At 38.3% G+C, this 13355-nt stretch overlaps 1 protein-coding gene across 1 annotated transcript in view; it reads right to left on the reverse strand.

Annotated features, from left to right (window-relative positions):
• The window catches only part of otud5a (OTU deubiquitinase 5a), a 53755-nt gene that overhangs the window by 5124 nt on the left and 35276 nt on the right, over positions 1 to 13355 (reverse strand). Inside the window, exons 3-6 of the mRNA XM_022670877.2 lie at positions 11846 to 11910; positions 11591 to 11747; positions 9777 to 9925; positions 1362 to 1547 (exon numbers count right to left, since the gene is read on the reverse strand). Of these exons, the coding sequence (XP_022526598.2) occupies positions 1362 to 1547; positions 9777 to 9925; positions 11591 to 11747; positions 11846 to 11910 (557 nt within the window). The remainder of the gene's footprint in view (positions 1 to 1361; positions 1548 to 9776; positions 9926 to 11590; positions 11748 to 11845; positions 11911 to 13355) is intronic.

The following is a 13355-nucleotide window of genomic DNA, read 5'->3' on the forward strand; positions in this document are numbered from 1 at the left end:
ATTTTTAGGGTTACAAACTTTACAGTAAGCTTGTGATTCATGTTTTACCTCAGAAGCCAGTATTTTAATCCAACATATAAATTAACAGTTTTAAACAACACAGATAAGGACTAGTTCGTATGCTAAAAAAAAGGGCAAAACTTGGATCACTTTTCTTCTGTCCCTTCTTAATTCAGTCTTATGTTTAAATTAGTAAGCTAATATGCTAATGAAAATAAAATAAAATATATTTAAGACATTTAAAGATTAATTTAGTCTTTTTTTTTTAAGTTTTTGTAGAGCATTTTTAGGGCGGTTCGCGTTTTTGTTACATAGTGTACATTTAGTTTCGGTTTCACACTGCAGATGAGTGAGTGGACTATAGAACTGTTGGTAGAGTCTCTCTATACTTCGTATTAATGGTTTTGTACAGATAATGATGTTAGTTATAAGTTTGGCAAGTTGCTTTGCCAGTGAGTTGTTGGCGCACCACATTTTTTTTTCCCTCTGCTTAGTTCAAACACTGACTCAGCTTTCTGTAATTGGCCTGAAAATCAAACTGGAACATAACCAGACCATGGTTCAGTAGATCTGTACTGAGACCCCCTCTTTTGGTCAGTTCAAACTCTGGTCCTTTGGTCCAGATTGTGGATCAATGCTCCTTTCACACCTGATACTTTGGCTTGGATCCAAACTGACAAGTCAGATTGACGGGACCAAAGATGATAAAAGCAGACTTCATTTTTTTTAAGTATCTGCAGACAGTATCTACAGCTATCACTGAAACCACTCTGCATTGCTGGCATTACAAAGCATTTCCTCTTAGAATGATCTCAGATAAAGCAGCTTTATGCACAGTCACAAAGGTAAAATGTTCATAAGTTTGCTTCCGTTTTCTGCACTCCTAAATATGAAGGTGCTTCAAATGTTTTTTCTGAGTGATACCACAAAAAAAAAAAAAAATCACATTTGGTTCCACCAAAAACCATGTCTGTAATAAGAATCGAAAAAGACCCCCAATAGATGTGTTTATAAAAAAAAAATCACTGCTAGTAAAATGCTGCTATGGGAAAACCAATATAGGGCAAGTTTAAGTTCATTTTTACACCCTACTCACATAAATTAAATACCATTAAGCATTCAGCATCACTTATCGTGCCCACTCTCATTTCACAACCTCTACACTAGCTAAGTTAGCTGTGATGCTAACAGCCTGGGATCAGCAGAATTAAAGCCGCAATGCTATCAGAGGCTGCAGGCTGGATCAGCAAAAAACATCTATTTTCCAGCTGAAAGGTACAAGCTGTACAGGGCTAGTAGAGAGAAAGTAAAATTAGATGAGGTAGCTTAGCATTAGCATTTAGCATCCTGACCCCTCTCACCTGTCGTGCCTGTTTCTCCTGGTCCCGGAGCCACTGCAGGTAAGACTCGCGGGCCACCTGTTCCTCGATGGCCTCGTTGGTGGCCTCCCAGTCAGTGGCTCTCTTCTTATCCTCCAGCATCTGCTGCTCAATCCACGACTCCTCCGACGTCTTAATGGCATTCTTCATCAGAGACTGGTCTGCATACTGCTCACAGAGAGAGAGAGAGGAGAGGAAAGACAGACAGACAGACAGACAGAAAGAAAAACAAGGATAGAGAAAGAGAGAGAGAGAGAGAGAGAGAGTTAGCCAAGTTAAGTTAAATGTTACCCAACCTCTAGTTGCAGATTAGGGCTGCAACTGACGGTTATTTTGGTAGTCGACTAATCTGACGATTTTTTTTTTTTTTTCGATTAGTCGACTAATCTGAGGATTATTATTATTATTATTGTTTTTCCGATTAGTCAACGATTATTTCTGCCATCTCTAAAAACGCTATAAACAGCAGAACATGAGGTTTAAATGGCATTTAAATATCTGAATGTTGTTTAAACATGGAAATTACTGATATTTAGTACTTTGTGTAATGTCGTACTGTTACAAATTAACGATTAGTCGACAATGAAATCTGTAGTCGACAAATTTAAATAATCAACATTGTCGATTATATCGACTAATCGTTGCAGCCCTATTGCAGATACAGTTTTATCACAGAATAAAAACGAAAGTCGTCTGAATAATAAAACCCTTAGATGGATCTTGTCATACAACATTGTAATTTAGGGGCATCAACCAATACAATAGTATCACAATAGCGGAGGTATCACGATACTGCAATGCTGCGATACTCAATGTAATGTATCAAAAAACAATTCTCAAGACGATACATTACGACATCTGTGTTACTGAAGAAGATAGAATACAGTACTACTAAATAAAAATTACCAGTAATTAATAGCCATGAACTGACATAAATTAAAACAATTCTGCTTCTGTTAACATGTCTAGACTGTGTCAAAATGTGTAACATAAGCTTATAGAATAGAATAAAAAAAAAATAAATAAAAAAAAAGACACCATGCATCAATAAAGTGCTACGAACAAAAAAACAATATGACTTATTACTGTATCAATATTTTCTCCCAACCCTACTGTAAAACAGCATTTACAGTCCTAATTCCAGGTAGATCTGAACAATAATTCACAATTTAACATCAACTGAGAACCAGTTGAACTGACCAGACCTCCCTCATCCGGCCCCCTGTTTTCCACAAGACGTTGGAACTGACTAGTGTAAACAGGACCAGCTGATCCCGTGTCCTAATTTCAGTGCTAGAACTTTCTTTCCCTCTCTTTCCCACTCTCTTTCTCTTTCTTTTTTCCCCCTCGCTCCGTCTCCCTGTCTGAAGAATGTCTCGAAATCTAGACAGCATGTGTTCGGCTCCTGTGCAGCGCGATCGCGAGAGCTGACCACATGCCAACTGTGCTCTCCTCCAGAGCACATGCCAGCGCAGCCAAAGCTGGGGTTTACACAGAAACTGACTGACCCCAACCGAGCCGCTCGCACAGCTGGGGATGAACGGCGACGCCCGCTAACGCATGACCACAACATAACCCATAGAATCATCTAAATCATCTGAAGCATCAGAACAGCACAGACTGACCAGAGATCAGCCACATATTTGTTTAATTCCACCAGAAGACCACCAGTGTAGTACAGTGATATAAAGCCACCTCTTAATATAACAATACATTAAAAATAACAGAATTACAGTATTGGGATAGTTTGGGATGCTGCTTTTGTTAAAATGCAGAAAGAAGACTTTCTCCTAGATTTTATTTTCAGTATTATATTGAGGTGAGGATTTGATTGCATTTACAACAAGAGCTTAGTAAGAGATTATACGATATTATACGATATTAGACGACATTAGATGATATTATACCCTGAAATACCGTGCCATATCACCCACCCCAATTTATCACATCAGGGCACTACCTGTTTTTTTTTGTTGTTTTTTTTTTTTACCTGGTTTTAGCAAAAGAAAATTCTCTTCACATTTCATTATATAGCTACTAGAGGCAGATCATATCTGTGCAGAATCATATATTTTACTTTAATCCTGGATATACAGAGATATATGGAGTGCATTATTATTAGTATCATCACATTCTGGATCACTGACTTCTGTTACAAATCTGATAAAATTCTTGTATTGTTTAATTTAATTTTTTTAAATATCGTATGCAATAATAAAATTTAATTTTCATTTTGTTGCAAAAGTATCGCTATCGCTATGATGAAATATTGTGATATTATTTTAGGAGCGTATCGTCCAGCCCTACATCTCCAACTACCCAATCATCCAAAAAAAAACTACTGTACAGAGTTCCATCACTCCAGAGAACACAGTTCCTGTAGTGATGAAACCTTATGGAAAGTGAACTGAAATATACAAAAAAACCTCTTATGCAACATTCAAATAATACCAATTTGCCATTTTCTCAGTGTCCTCATGAGGGAGAGTCACCTGGAATAGTTTTCTCAGCGTTTTGAAGGAAGGAGTTCCTGGAGGTGCTGAACAATAGTAGCTGCATTTTCTTTACGCTGTGAAGCTCCAGCTCATCCCAATTAAATCACCTCAAATCACCATCTCAGTTCATCAGTTTTAGATCAGGGGATTAATGAGGAGGACTAACACTTTTTTTTTTTTTACTGTTTAATATGTAATTCCATATGTTGTGCGTCCCTTAATTATTGTCTTTAATATTAATCTACAATGTAGAAAGAAAATTTAGAAAGAAATAAAGAAAAACATTGAAGGAGAAGGTGTGTCCAAACGTTTGACTGGTACTGTATATATACACACAGTACCCATAATTCAGAGGTGTTTACATCTTTCAACAACAGGGAAAAACCCCTAAGAAACTAATCATTTGAACTGGAACCTGTCTGCCATCTGCTCTGTACTAAAGCATTAGTCGGAGACATGAGGAACTAAGGTTTTCACCTTTATGTAACATTCAAATACACTCATTTCCTAGTGCGGTTTTACCCCCATTTGCCAATATGCAGTTAACTGAATCCAGTACCAAGCTCTGATATAAACACATTAGCTCGTCATCTACACCCTAAATGAGTGAGCCTCAAATAATACTTTATTTATATATCAAAATGTGAAACTTGGCTCTCCAAACCATCCCTGACTATCAGTAAATTATGCATTTTATTTGGAAATAAAAAAAAAGTCTGGTGGAAGAGTAGAGAGACACACAGTCCAAGCTGCTTGAGGTCTAGTGTGAAGTTTCCACCAATCAGTGATGGTTTGGATAAAGAGACATGTCTGTCATCTGCTGGTGTTGATCCACTGTGTTTTATTATCAAGTCTAAAGTCAGTGCAGTTTTGTTTCCCCACAAAATCTTACAGCACTTCATGCTTCCCTCTGCTGCTGACAACTTTTATCGAGATGCAGATTTCATTTTCTAGCAGGACTTGGCACACTGTCAAAAGTAGCCATTTGTCCTACATAATATTCTAATTTTCTGAGACACTGATTTTTGGGTTTTTATTGGTTGTAAGCCATAATCATCAACAATAAAAGAATTAAACGAAATTAACTTTTCAGTGACATTTACATTTTTGAGATGCACCTGTAAATAACAGCCTTAGAATATACAATATATATATATATATATATATATATATATATATATATATATGGGTATTGGAAGAATCAATAGGGCATGTTTAAGAATCAGATACACAAATGATAAGTGTAAATGCTGTGTATACTGGTGGGAAATATAGTGAAAAGTGCCAAAAGTCATGGGACACAGTTGACAATGAACTTAATACTTAATACTTAATTCTCTTAAATAATTTAAAATATTCAAACATTAGAATTGATTATTACAAACATTTGAATGATTATTTTTTTGTTTTATATCCTAAAGAAATAAACCAAAAATAAATATATATATATTTGTAAGAAACAACACGAAGACATCAATCATTAGTCAATCATAGTTCTTGTGACAGATCTGTTTCACCTCATTTGCCAATATGGAGTTAATTGAGTGCTGAGACCTACATTAAACATGGTTCAAGATGCTTATCTACATCTTAAACAAGCAGCCAATGAAATCGCACCTTTCTGCGGTTTCCTCACTATAAATATCAGGCTGAGAATAGACAGTAAACATACACTGGCCTTCTGCACAGTCACTATTGGCCTGGTTTTCAGTCCTGCAGACTGGCACGGTCTAATCGTTAGTCATCCGGTACACAAACAAAACGCCGCTCTGCTAATAAGGTTCCCCCTGAAAACCACGGATGTGTGGAATGCTCCCCCCTCCTATACACTCTGAGAGGCTCTTTGAAGAGTGTGTGTGTGTGTGTGTGTGTGTGTGTGTTGCTGCGAGACACACTCGTCTATCTCAGCAGGCTTTGATAAGCTCAGGACTATCACCTACTTCTGACTTTTCTGTCCAGCGAAAACTGGCCCACTCTGGCTCTGACCTACTCCAGCGTGTGTTCGGACCGACGCCAGTGACCCGATTCAGACGCTTCACACACATGAGAACACTGCCTGCTTCTAAACACAGAACTAACTGCACGTGTTTGGTGGTCTGGCTAACTTAAAAATATAGTATTACATAGATCAAATGTGATTTTCTTGTTAAAAAAATGGTCAAAAATCAAGTTTTGGAATATCCTGTACACTGGAAAGGGTTTAAGCCCAGTCCTGAACTGACTATACAGCACTGTGAATAAAGAATCTCTATTCAAAGAGATGTGCTTTTTGTTCCTACATAATAAATGAATAAATAGTAAAGTGATCCAGACTATGAAAAAACACATAAGAAATCATGTATTAACTTAAAAACTGTGTTAAACAAACCAAAATACTCCTCATATCTGGGGAGCTCTGATTAACTTATCCTGTACAACTGAGGTAACTCTTTGTCTTCCTTTCCTGGGGCAGTCCTGATGAGAGCCAGTTTCATCATTCAATTTTTGATGGTCTTTGTGGCTGCACTTCAAATTTTTTAACATTTTTTATTTCATATTTTTGTTCTTTATAGTTTGGAGGACTTTAGTATTACTCTTCAGTCCAGAACATAAAAAAACAATGAATTTTAAGAGTTTCCAAACTTTTGACTAGCACTGTATGTAGTTTAGGACTAAAAAAGACTTCCCTAGACAAACCTACTTTTTTTTTTAATATCCTTGATTTATGAAGAGATAATTCAAGATACAATATTATTTTGGACATAATGTCAAAACAATAAAACCAGACTTCACAGAGTATTTTTCGCAATATAAGGCACATTATGTGACACAAGTAAGGAACAGGGGGTGTCGCCATGTTTTCTTTGTCATTCAGCAGGTCTTACTGCTGGGGGTGGTTGGGGTTAGGTTAACTAAGTTAAGTTTAGGGTAAGCTACGTAAGCAAAACTGTAATTTCTCTCCTGAAAAAAGAAATTATTTGAGAGAGTAAAGCGCTTCTGTTTACTTACAGTAAGCTTAGATTTCCAGATTTTCACTAAGGCTGGGTGCAGCAGCATTAGAATTAGCAGCTAACTGCTAGCAGTAGCCAAGGTTAGCGCTAGTAAATGCTGCTTGACAGTGCTAAACTGAGGAACCCTGAGTTTTTTGGTACGCCAGGGTGATATCAGCTAGTGGTTTGTCCCACGTAGCTTGTTTTTAATTGTGCTTTATAGTGCGAAAAATATAAATAAATAAATAAACCATACAGAGAGCTACTTTCCTGGATATGGATGGATTATATGATATAATATATATTAATCAGAGAGGAATAACTATATTAAAGAACTACATATTTATAAATACAGTATGTATATTTAGATATATTTAGATATGAGGTCAGTGAAGAGCCAGCAGCTCCAGCTAAGACCAGCTATAAGGTCTTCTTAAAGTGTCATTAAGATCACATAAGGCACACCAGGCACGTAGGACAGCAGGTCCTGCCGAAATAGCACTAAACTGCCAAATGCGTGTGTGCATCTCCCAGGCGTCCAGTACGAGCAGCGAGAGAGGAGCGTGCAAGAACACACATAAGCCAAGGTGACACTCCAGCGTTTTAAATCAATCACTCGGACCGAGGTCACACGGGTCAGGCGATTAACCTACATCTCTCAGTGTATATCACACCACTAACCCATAACGCTGAACACTCAGAGGACTCTCCATCACATGGAACATGTGGAACGACATGTTCAGAGTTAGACTGATTAATAACTAGCTTTAATTTAATCCATTTAACCCATTTAAACCAAATCAATAAAAAAAACCATGTTATGTAACCTATTAAGCAGATTACATTATTGATTGTTGAGATGAGCTGAGATTAAATGAGAAGAAAGGTCGTATGCCCCCCATTAACGACAAGTGACACCACTTCTTGTTTGTTGTTTATTGGATAAAAAAAAAAGTTTCTGTATGGTTTAAAAACAAAAGTGACAACCAAATGGAGAATTTTGGATTTAAATCAGATCTTTTCTTAACGTGTTAAGCTCTCTAGCCCAAGGGTTAAAGAGTGCAAGTGAACCCAAGCATCACTGGTATCCATCCAGGCATCTCAATCTGACCTACATCTCGACAACAGCTGGCTGAATTTGCATTTTAAGATGTTCAGAGTCAGAATTACAGAACCATTTAAGTCTGGACACAACTTCTCATTCAATGTTTTTTGTTATTTCTTTATTTCATTTATTTTCTACATTGTAGATGAATGGAATGGATTTCAGTTAACAGCTGTGCTGAACTCGTAAAGAGTTCATTTTAATTAAGAGTTTCTTGTCTCTTAATAAAAAGTGTTTGAGAGCAGCAGTTAAAGTAAAGTAGTGAAGAGGTAGAGTTACAGGTATACAGTGAATAGTGAATATTTGGGTAATGTTCGAATCCAGATTATGAGAAGCAACAACTACTTAACTAAGTAAAAAAAAAAAAATAATGTCTTGATGGTAAGAAATGAAGATCAGCCAATTTGAACAATTTTGAACTTTAAGAAGGATCCTCAATCGCAGTCGCAAAGACCATTAAAAAAAACGGTATGATGAAACTGGCTCTCATCAGGGCCGCTCCAAAAAAAGAAGACTTCTTTCCTCTGTTAAACTTACCAGCTTCAGAAACCGCAAGTTACCAGCTCCCCAGATAAGAGCACAGAGTATTTTGTGATCATTCCTTCGCGGCCCCTTTCACACCTGCTACTTTGGTTCAGACCAAACTAAAAAGTCTGAAAGTCTGGACCAAATGAGGCAGGTGTGAAAGCACCCTTAGTGTGGCAGTAAATAACTTTTAGGGTGCTTTACCATCCAGAAAAGCACTTTCACACTGCAGGCGAACTGGACAATGGTTCAGAAGATCCGGACCGAGATCATCTCTCTTGGTCGGACCAAAATCTGGTCCTTTGGTCCAAACTTTCGGACTTTTCAGTTTGATCCGAACCAAAGTAGAAGGTGTAAAAGGGGCCGCGAACCAAGGTCCGGACCAAAGGACCAGATTTTGGTCCGACCAAGTGAGGTGGTCTCGGTCCGAATCTTCTGAACCATGGTCCGGTTCTCCTGCAGTGTGAAAGCACTTTTCTGGATGGTTCAAAATTTCTGACCAATTACAGGAAGCTGAGCAGGCGTTCCTCAACAACGGCAGCAGAAGAAGAAAAATACCCGTTTTTTCCTCCTTATCTGTCAGCGGCGATCCAGTTGCTTCAGGACAAGAACGTTCGTTTGGCGAATTTGAACTAATCTAGAGAATTTTAACTAACCTGTGCCTGAAGTTGCTGCTGCTGGTATAAAAAAAACACAATAGCAGCTCTACTATGGAGACGAAATTAATCTGCTCATTCATTTTATCCTGATCCTGGAAAGGCTTCCCTCCAAATGAACCACCCGCTGAATTATCATCAACACGCCAACGTCAGACACATATCCTTCTAAAACCAATCAGCGTCAAGTTAATAAAAAAAGGCATCGATACGTAAGTGATGATGAAAGGATGTAGGAGTATCACGCAAAGCTCTTTAGTGCAATCCTTAAACTGCAGAGTGAAAACAAAAATAAGCGACCAAATATATACAATGCAGCAACACATGAACCTCGGTTCAAACCACGGCCTGGACTTTCAGGTGTGAAAGCCCCCTTAGTCACTTTTAATAGCTGACATATTGGGCGCAGGTTAAATTTATCAGGTATGAAGACCTGAGAAGTTTTTTTAACAAGGGTTAGATGGGGAAAGTCCAGTTCTGAAGGTGTTTTTTTTCGGCTTTACTGCTCAAGCTCAAAGGTGTTCTCAAAACCATCTAACTATTCTTCGGAATGCCTTTAAATAAACGGACCTGAGAAACACACATCACACCGGCTCAGTGCAGAGCTCAACAGGTTACCAGACTTCACGCAGAGAAGGTGTACATACCCCTGGTTTGAAGGCAGGCAGGCCGAGCCCCACTCCAATGGTGGCCTTGTTGGGGTTCACCACGGAGTTGTAGTGGATGTTACGATGGTAGCTAACTCTGATCGGCTCATCGTTGTTTTGATGGATCCCGTGGAACGTGTTGATTGGTTCTGAAAAGGGAACACAAACAAAAAGAAAACAGTTTTTAATGTCACTACTCCACTATGCCACTTTGATCGAGAGATTGCTTGCCATCAGCTGCCGGAGCCCTGAGAGAGCACAACTGGTGGGTAGATGGAGCTCTTTCCCCTCATCACTCCTAGGGTGATGTCGATCAGCACAAGGCTGCATCTGTGAGCTGATGTATCAGAACCGAGTCGCTGCGCTTTCCTCCGAGCGTTAGCGCTGTGATGCTACTCCTCAATGCTCCATCAGCAGGAGTTTGAAAAGAGGCGGAGTCTGACTTTACATGTATCAGAGGAGGCATGTACTAGTCTTCACCCTCCCGGTGTTGGGAGATTGCTAGTGATAGGTTGAGTCCTAATGAGTGGGTTGGGTAATTGGCCTTGAAAATTGGGGAGAAAAAAAAAATAGCAGAAAAAATCCCAGCATGGTTTTGGGACCTATCAAAACATGGTAATGTCCAAAAGGTTATCTTAGATAGCCTTAAACATTGCCAGCAAAGTTGGAGGGAACAGAGCAGGCCTGTTTGTTTGCAGAGTAAACAAGTGTACTTTGCACCAAGTAAAGAAAGATATCAGTCATTCTTGGCATACCTGTAGTTGATATGGATCAAAAACATTAGCACGCTACAGGGACAAAAATATTGGGACGCCTAAATGTTAGTGTGTACCTACAGTAGGTTTTTATTTATTATTATTTTTTATGACATCCCATTCTAAATACACATGCATTAGGTCAATTTTTTGTACATCTAAAAGCTTTTTTGACGTCTTTGTGTTCTTTTTTTGGTCAGCAGTGGTTTTTATCTTGAAACTCTCCCATGGAGACCATTTTTGACCAGTCTCTTTCTTGAATTATTGAATCATTGATTACTGAATCATTAACACTGATTTTAACAGAGACTAGTGAGAAAATCAGTTTTTTAAATGTTGTTCTGGGTTCTTTTGTGACCTCCTGGATGAGATGTCCATGCCCTTTCGGAGTAATTTCTGTAGGCTGTTCATTCCTGGGAAGATTCACCAGTGTTACATGTTTCCTCCATTAGTGAAAGATAGCTCTCAGTGTGGTTCTCTCGAGTCCCAAAGCTTTTGAAATGACTTTGTAACTTTTACTAAACTGATAGATTATCAATGACTTTAATTTGGGCATAATGTGTTGTTTTTGAGATCTTTTATCTGCTTAATTTTGTCAGACAGGTTCTGTTTAAATTCTTTATTTTTCTTGATAGTCTGGTAGTAATCAGGCCTCAGCTTTCCAAAAAGTGTGTGATTGATCACAGTTAATTTATGGGGGGGACAAATACTTTCACACTACTGTATATCACACTTTAAAACATTTTTTTTCTACTTACTTTTTCTTGCAAATGCTTTTTATACTCTCTCTACTCTGAGCTCATAATACATCCGAAAATGACAATACGTCACTTCTGCTTTCGTAGGCATGAGGACCTATTTTGAAATAAGGCTGGATTTTAAATAACAAGCCTTTCTTTTTTCTTTAAGTAAAACTGAAAAAAGTTCGATCATCAGCTTTCACATCATGGTTTGACGTGTTCACCCACGCTTTTTTCTGTTTTCACGATTTTCAGATGATTCTTTTTTCCTCCCCGAATGACTGCGTGCGGCGCAGGGGCCCTCCCTCCGTCTCCTCACCTGTGCCATACTGATACACTTCCACCGGCCGGTTGTACATCTCAGCCATGGCCTGCATCTCGATGTGGTTCCCGTGACAGTTGTTTTTCCTTTTCCTGTTGATGTATGTGGTGAAGTCTTCTGTCACGTAGTTTGAGAAGTAGTCTGCGTTTTTCATCTGAGGATAAAAGGGAGAAAAAGGAAGGAGCGTGTTAAAACACTCGCCGCTGCCTCCTGATTCCGGCGCTGTGCAGTGATGAAGCGAAACACACTCACCAAGTAGTCCATGCAGTGTTTGCGAACGACTTCGTGCATATCTTGGTCTCCATAAACTTGGTCAGCTGTGGACAAACAGACAGATGTAGAGCAAACACATGAGAACAGAGAAGCATACTGATAAACTGACACGTATTCAGACTCTTTGCGGCTTATGTAACTGGACAAACCAAAATCAAAAAATGAACTGGGCTAGTGGACAAATTAACATAAGTAGAGATATAAAAATCACAGGGCATCTGTCTGTTTATAACGCTACAGTGATTCTGCGATAAACTTCATGGCATCTGTGTTACTGAAGAGGATAAAATACTCCTAAATAATCAAATACCAGAATTTACAGATTTACAGGTTTACCCTATTCCTTTGATTAACGCCAACAAATTTGATATCTGACTCCAAACAAAAACGATACAATACATCGCAATATCAATACTTTGTCCAATGCCTAAACAAAAGTAAAAAAAAAAATGTCTTGTAATATATATATATATATATATATTTTTTTTTTAACCATATCTATCGTTAGCTGTTTGTAGGCTGCATTTATTAAACTGAATTTTCCATATATAAACACGATGTTACAAACCTCTACATAAAATTGACGCTTTATGTCTTTAAGCTTTTCAATAAACAACATTCTATTTACTTGGGTGGTAAGGCAGTTCCATTTATTTAGAGTAAGCTTAGATTTTCAATATTTTGTCTAAGGGTGATTTTTCCGTGAAGCTTCTCCAGCACTATGGCTGGGTGCAGCAGCCTTAGCATTAGCCACTAACTGCAGCGCTAGTGGGACGTAAACGCAGCCTGATAGCGCTAAACTCAGGAACCCTGAGTGTAATTCAGGGTGCTATCACTCGCTTCTGAATGGCGAAAGAGCCAGCTCTGCGGTTAGCGGCTAATGCTAATGCTGCTGCACCCAGCCTTAGTGCTGGAGAAACATACCTGAAAACTCACCCTTATAATGCTGCACTTCGGTGGAGTAGCTTTACTGCTCCTTAATACCTGACAAACCTGGTAAAATTCATACTTAAGTCACTGTCGATTCCTGGGATATTTTAAGTGTGAAAAATAAATAAATCTTTTCTTCGCGTAACTAGCAACTATCTCGATCACCATTTTTATTTTTGAAATATTAGACATGTATTTATTTTTTTATTACTTGTGCAACTATTTATACTGTTAATGTTGATTTCTGCAGAACTCTTAATATAACTGTGATGTGATTTAAAACAAGTTTTTTTCTTTAAGTTATCTTTTATTAGGAATTCCAATAGTAATGGCATATTCTAAATCTAGAATTAGTTTTTTTTTTGAGGTTTGTTCATATTTGATTGCTATATGCTATATGTCAGATTCACCCAAAAACACGATTAGAGATGGCGTTTAATCCTCTTTGCTCTGAAGAGGTTGTGGGGTTCAGTCTGCAGATCTGCACGGCTGCAGCGATGGTAACGCTTGAGAAATTGTTGGCGGGCTCTATCTTTGTCGATCTCACTCTTGCGGCACC

The sequence above is a fragment of the Astyanax mexicanus genome, chromosome 12, assembly GCF_023375975.1.
Source record: "Astyanax mexicanus isolate ESR-SI-001 chromosome 12, AstMex3_surface, whole genome shotgun sequence".
Taxonomy (NCBI): Eukaryota; Metazoa; Chordata; class Actinopteri; order Characiformes; family Acestrorhamphidae; genus Astyanax; species Astyanax mexicanus.